The sequence below is a fragment of the Egretta garzetta genome, unplaced genomic scaffold, assembly GCF_000687185.1.
Source record: "Egretta garzetta isolate BGI_Z169 unplaced genomic scaffold, ASM68718v1 scaffold448, whole genome shotgun sequence".
Taxonomy (NCBI): domain Eukaryota; kingdom Metazoa; phylum Chordata; class Aves; order Pelecaniformes; family Ardeidae; genus Egretta; species Egretta garzetta.
This window is the reverse complement of record NW_009260497.1, coordinates 2,422,238-2,428,461: the sequence shown is the minus strand read 5'-3', so window position 1 is coordinate 2,428,461 and position 6,224 is coordinate 2,422,238. Positions and strand designations below refer to the sequence as shown.

The 6,224-nt window shown below is 52.6% G+C and overlaps 1 protein-coding gene across 1 annotated transcript in view; it reads left to right on the top strand.

Moving 5' to 3' along the window:
* The window catches only part of BOK (BCL2 family apoptosis regulator BOK), a 23,341-nt gene extending 18,177 nt beyond the window's left edge, over window positions 1-5,164 (top strand). Inside the window, exon 4 of the mRNA XM_009644449.2 lies at window positions 2,485-5,164. Coding sequence (XP_009642744.1) covers window positions 2,485-2,610 — 126 coding nt within the window. The 3' untranslated portion in view covers window positions 2,611-5,164. The remainder of the gene's footprint in view (window positions 1-2,484) is intronic.
* The last annotated feature ends 1,060 nt before the right edge of the window (window positions 5,165-6,224 follow it).

Here is a 6,224-nt window from a genome sequence, read left to right as displayed (position 1 = left end):
ACCCAACCCAACCCAAACCCCTTAGGAGAAACAAGAAATGTTTAACCCTTTGAGGCATCGTCTCTCCCTGGGGAGACTTTGCAGCCTCAGTAGTGGCTTTGCAGTAGAATAGAAAGATTATGGTTTTTTAGCAGCTGATCCATGCCTTTGCTACTAAGAAGAGCATGTGACTAATGTTAACTATTCATTAATTAACAGGCAAAGATCAAACGACCATGGCAGCAGATTATCAGTGCCTCACAAGACTCCACGACCTGTTTTATTAAGTAGCTTGGAAATTTTCAATTCCAGCGCCTTATCAAGTGTGCTTTATGAGTAACAATAGCTGGGGCAATTGTTCAACAGCTGAGCAATTCTGTTTATCTAAGCAAGCACCATACAAATCTATCAGTGCTTCTGACTGCAGCTCCTCTTGATGAGCCGCAGTAAGGTCATTGCCCTTGGTAGGGCAGAGCACGGCTTTAAGGATTTCCTCCTTTCTCAGCTGGAAGTTAACCCTCTGCAGCTATCATTGACCCCATGTGCGTATTTGGGCCTTCTGCTGTTTCACATGAGGCACCAATGCCCCTCAGAGCTTAGCTTTCTTATTGATCAGCTACCCTAACACCTGAACACATGCTCAGACTGGTGCCTGCACGTCATGACTTCTCATGACTGTGAAGGTCCCTAAAATCGGATGGGCTGAATCAGTCCAGACTTCTTTCAAATGCAGGTAGGGTGGGTTTGCTAAGCTGCCACCAAAAGCATTTTGGCAGAGCCCTTTTACTTTCCTCCTCCATACAGATACAGTACCTACAACCACCGGTACTACATTGCCGTGATTCTGTGATGTGCTAGCTTGGCTGTTTGCTGTTTGCTCGTGCTTTTGTGGCTACAGGCAGCAGCATTAGGGACAGGGTTTAGTGGTGGGATGGCAGGGTTAGGGGAACGGTTGGGCTGGGTGAGCTTAAAGGGCTTTTCCAACCCAAACCATTCTGTGATTCCCACACCTTGGTGTTCAGCCTCAAGAGCACCCCGTGTGCTGATTCAGCTTCCTCCTGTCACCCTGTTTCTTCCCATCCTCGCATGCTTGTATTCATTCCTCCTGCAATCTCTCCTTATCCGTTGTTCATGGGCTCGGCGTCTCCGAACACTCCCTGGAGAATAGTGGAGCAGGGTGCTTCAGTGTGCCAGCCTTTAGGACCTCCTCATGAGGGGGGAGCTGCTGGGACTGCACAGGAGGCTGTCGAGGCTGCTGTCAGCAGACCTTTGCTCTCTAGATGATGGTGGAGTCGGTCAGCGCGGCTGGACTCACTGACCAGCCATGGGAATTTGTCCCCTGGGTCACCCTTTTATTTCATTCTAATTATTGCCAAGGTTGGTCAGGCAAGGCTCACCCATGCCTTGAACACAGGTGGAAAGGTTATTAGAGTATTCAGCAGCTCCCGCGCCCCATTTTACAGGAGGAACATCTTAGGATTGAGAGCCTGACTGCCCTCTGCTTGGTCAGTAAGAGACTTGTGTCGGACAGCAAACTTGGAAGGCTGTGGAGCTAAGCTTGTGAAGAAAAAGCTTTCAGGGCTGATCAGTATTTACCCTCTTCATGACCCAACTCTTGTTCACATTTGCCACCCAAAAGCCGTTTCTGAAGCTGTTGGTGTGCACAGGACTGCAGTCCCTGTCTCCCTGTGCTAGGCCGAAGTTTAACCACAGACTCAATTGTGTCGCTGGCAGAGCTGCCATTTGCTTCCCCCGCCAGAAGATGCAATTTTCTATCAACCTCTGTCCTGTTCACTTCACCCTCCAGGTATTTTCCATCTTCTCCTCCCAGTGTCAGCTGAGATCCTGTCTTTGTGAATTTGCTGGGTTGTTGTTGTTCATTGCAGGCCAGCTTCTATCCTTGTTAATACTTGAAACCAGCTGCCCGAGCGATCTTTAAATCTGGCCCACGCGTCTGGGCGGCATCTCTGCCAGCACACATATTTCCACAAACAAAGCTTGCATTGCTTTAGGTTTAAATTGGGGGTTGGCTTGCTTGAACGAGTTCCAAATAAAACATTAAGGCAAGAGAAAAAGTGCAAGCAGCTCGAGCCGATATTAAACAGGACAACCTCTGGGAAGCATCTCGCTTTACAGAAAAGGATGGGAATGCTGATTCTGCCAAGGCTTCCCAGCTCTTTCGGAAAGGGGAAGAAAGTTTCTTTTATTTAGCTGTTCCAAATGGCAAATGGTCCACAGCCTTCCCCTCGCGTTTCTTTCCCCAGCGGCTGAAAGGGGGATGCTTGGCCTTGTGGATGCAGAGTGAATGTATTGTATTCTGCAGAGCTCTTGAGCCTGCCTCAGTAACTCGCAGCATGTGGAAGCAGCAGGGCGAGCGGTTGTGGCTGCTGGCGGTATGGCAAAGTGGTGGCACGGTGCCGCGGGCTGTGGGGCCGGGAGAGCCTGCAACGGTGGCTGGTGTGGCTCTGGGCATCCCTCTGATGGTCTCTGTTCCCTCCTCACCAGGCGGACATCACAAAATGTGTGGTGAATACCGACCCCAGCCTTCGCTCCCACTGGCTTGTGGCCGCTGTTTGCAGCTTCGGTCACTTCCTCAAGGCTATCTTCTTCGTCCTGCTGCCTGAGAGATGAATCCGAGTCGCCAAGTGCAGCCGCCCCTACCCCATCTCTCCCCACCCCACTCCAGAAGCAGTGGTAACGGCAGTCTCGGAGGAGGAGAAGGAAGAGAAGAACGGGGACACACTAAAGGCTTGTTCTCCTCTTCCTTCAGCTGGGAGCAGATGAGCAACCACAGACTCCTTTTTGCAGCCGCGGGAGCCTCTCTCACCATTCATCCTTTCAAGATCCTTGTTTCCCTGGGTGATTCGTGTGTGTGGCCTGGACGTTGCCAGTCCCCAGGCGCGCTGGTTGCTGCTGCGTGCAGCACGGCCTGTCAGGCATCGGCTCCTTGTGGCTGTGTTGCATGCTTCTGCTAGTGCCAGGCAGAGGGGAGGAGGAGGGGGATGTCATCTGAAATGGGACAGAAAACAGGAGAGGGGGAGAGTCCCTCCTTTGCTCTGTGTGGCTCCCCTTTCAGTCCTCAGACTTGCCTTGCCTGGATTCTTCTTACATTTGCGCTTAAATTTCATCTCCTCCTGTATACCTGACCCTGACTCGCTGGGCTCTGCCCCCAGCACAGCATGGTGGAGCGGTTTTACCGTGGCAAAGCCAAAGGTGCTGGTGTCTGATGATTCTCCCTGCTGCCTCTCAGCAATCAGACCCAGTGGCAGGGCGAGAGGGCAGCTGCATGGGATGTGGTTTGCATGTGTGTTTCATTGACCCCTCTCACGTGCCATTTCAAGCCAGAGAGCAAGGGGCAGTGCCTTCAAGCAACAACTCGGGACTGGATTTCATAACAAAGAAGAATGTGTTCTCTGCTGGGGTTTCCTCAGAGCTAAGCGTGTGGGTAGGAAAGGCTGGGGGGCATGGGCAGGAATTAGGGAAACAGTAAGTGAACCGTCTGGTGTGGTGAAGGGCGAAAGTTGTGTCAGAAGGGGCTGATTGATGTTTCTCCTTTAATGTCTTCGGAAGTACAGCTCACAGTCGTCTTTGTGGCAAACAATAAAAGAAACTAGGTGGTGTTTCATTATTGCGAAGGGTATTGTATTTGTTTCCAGAGTTAAAAATTCCAAAAAAGGCCAGAACAGTGCAGAGACAAACACTTGGGCCATGCTAAAAATACTCCAGCTTTTCCCCTGGTAGGACATGTTAACGTGTTAGAACTGCGACGGCCCGGTTCGTGCTGGGAGTTTAACCCCTGGTGTTACTGCATTGGAAACGTGCTGCTTGCACTGACAGAGGCCGGGGCCTCGCTGCCGTCGGCAGGGAAAGGCTGCGGAGCCTCTTTGCTGCCAAAGCCTCGCAGGAGATGCCCTGCTCGCTGCCTGGCTCCCAGGAGTGTGGCGTCGCAAAACCTCCCCGTTCTGGATTAAGAACATGTGGTGGTACAGGAGATTTTACCGTTTGGGGTTTTTTTTCCCTGATTTCCCTCCCACCCCTTGTGTTTAGAGGGGCTTTACTGCTTCCATCCAGAGGTTACAGATGGGTTGGAGGATAAGGCAGAGCCTTAGGTTACACCTGTGCGACGGTTCCTGCTAGCAGCTGGTGCTGAGCTCTGACCAGTGGGACTGCTGGCAGGGGATGCCTTGGTGGCCGGACCCTGGCAGGCTCCTGCTTTCCACTGCTCCAGCCTTTTGCACGTCTGCTGATGCCTCGACGTGCGGGTACCAGGCCCAGCTTTACTCCCCATGCCGCACCTGCAGTGAAGGATGCTCTACCAGCTCGCACTTTTTCAGGAGTGAAGTAATTCTTGTCAAGTAAAACCTGTGAAAGAAAACCCTCTCCCATCCCCAGGCGCCCAACAGGAACACCCACCGTGGCGGAGAAAGCCTCCAGTTCGTACCGAAGCTGCGTGCTGCCTTCAGCAGTGTCAAGGCAGACTTTGGCTACGCTATTAAAAGTTGGGGGGGTTTATCCCGACAAAGTTCCCAGCATGGATGCGGCTGATGTTGCTCTGAGGTTGGTGCATCTTTTGGGTGTGTAAAGCTTGCAGCTCTTCCCCAGATAAAACCAAATTGCCAAAGGAATATTATTTTTTTCCTTCCTGACATAATTATATTGGTGTTAGGGGGTTTGCTGGCTCCTCTCCCACTTGGGATTTTCTTCCTTAGGTTCTGGATAGCTCCAGCTATGGCATCCTAGAGCAGGTATACGTGGTGAACTGAACGCATCGCGCTTTGCGCAGCCCGGAGGGGATCCAAAGCAGCCAAAGCCCTGCAGGTCGCTGCAGGGGGTGCAGCTTCATTGTCGTAAAGGGGCTTAGGAAAAAGTAAAGTTGGGACTTTCTGGACATGCCCCGGCTGCACACAGATTTTGGCTCGGGCGGTCTCATGGCTGACAAAGCCCCGCCCGCTGCATCGCGCCGGGTGTTTTGTGAAGTGCATGTGAGTTAACGGAGCCAGCGCCTGGGCCCAGCACTGGCGCTGCCCAGACCTTTCTCAATTTAGATGCTGTTTGAAATGTGATCGTTAAGGCTGTGGCTGCTTTTTCAGTGAACAGTTACATATCGGAGGGACTCTTGAGGAACATAAAGGGTTAAATGCACCAATTAAGTGGGTCTAACAAAAAGATAATGGTAAGCCAAATAAAGCAGCGTTGCTGGAAAGGAATGTGCGTGGGTGGGAAGGGGGTTACAGGGGCGGGCGGGCAAAGACCGGGAAACTGCTGATAACCAAGAGCTTGGGGAGCTCCCCACAGATGGGTTTCCGTGTTCTCTGGCTTCCCTCTTTCTTCTTGCATTTGCCGGTCCCTGCAAGGTACAGCCCAGGGCTGGAGCGGCCGAGCATGCTGCAGGTGACCCGGGGGCTGGTGTTACCCTTCTTCCTCCCCCCGCAGTAACCGCCTCGGTACCAGGCTTGCTCCTAACACAAACAGCAATCGGCATTGCGCACGCTGCCATGCGTTCAGCCGGCCCCAGCCTCCAGCCGGACCCAGCCAAGTATTTACGCCGCGCTTAGTTGTAGTTGCAATGTTTAGGCATTTCGGAGCCCTCCCAGAGGTCCTCTGCAGCCTCAACAGCACCATGGCTCCGTCATTTTTCTTTTCCCTCTTGTCTTTTGGCCAACCCTACCTGATGGGAGACATCAGGCTTGGCTGTTTACCGCCCCAATAAACATTTTCCTTTTAGGTGACTGGTGACGGACCTCGGAGTGTGTCTGATTTATTCAGCTGGTAGAGGAAACCAGGGATGTAAGTACCAAGGTTAGGACTATCGCGTTCCTTTGCACTGAACGCCTGGCTGCTGTTCTTCTGCCAGCATCAAAAACTGACACCCCACACCCCCCCGCAACTAGCCAGCTCGTGTTTTTTTCCCCCCAGTGTTTCCAATTATCTGCCTGAGAAAACTGCTCATTTGCAGTTGCCTTCATTTCTTTTTTAAGCTGTTTTGTTCACAGAGTGTTCCAAGCAAGACTTCCCCATGCACATGCTGGGGGGGCTGCTCCCTGTGCCCGGTCACCATTACGCCCACTGCCCAGTTTCATCCCCTTCTTCTAAAGGGCAGCAGCTGCCTCAGGGGCCAGGGCCAGACCTCCCTTAGCACTGGGAAACGCAGCTGCTGTGCCCCCCCCTCAGCACACGCAAAATCCAGCCAAGCTTTTGCTGCATCTGCCTTGCTGCAGCGGCCGGGGGTCCGGGGAGGGCCAGGC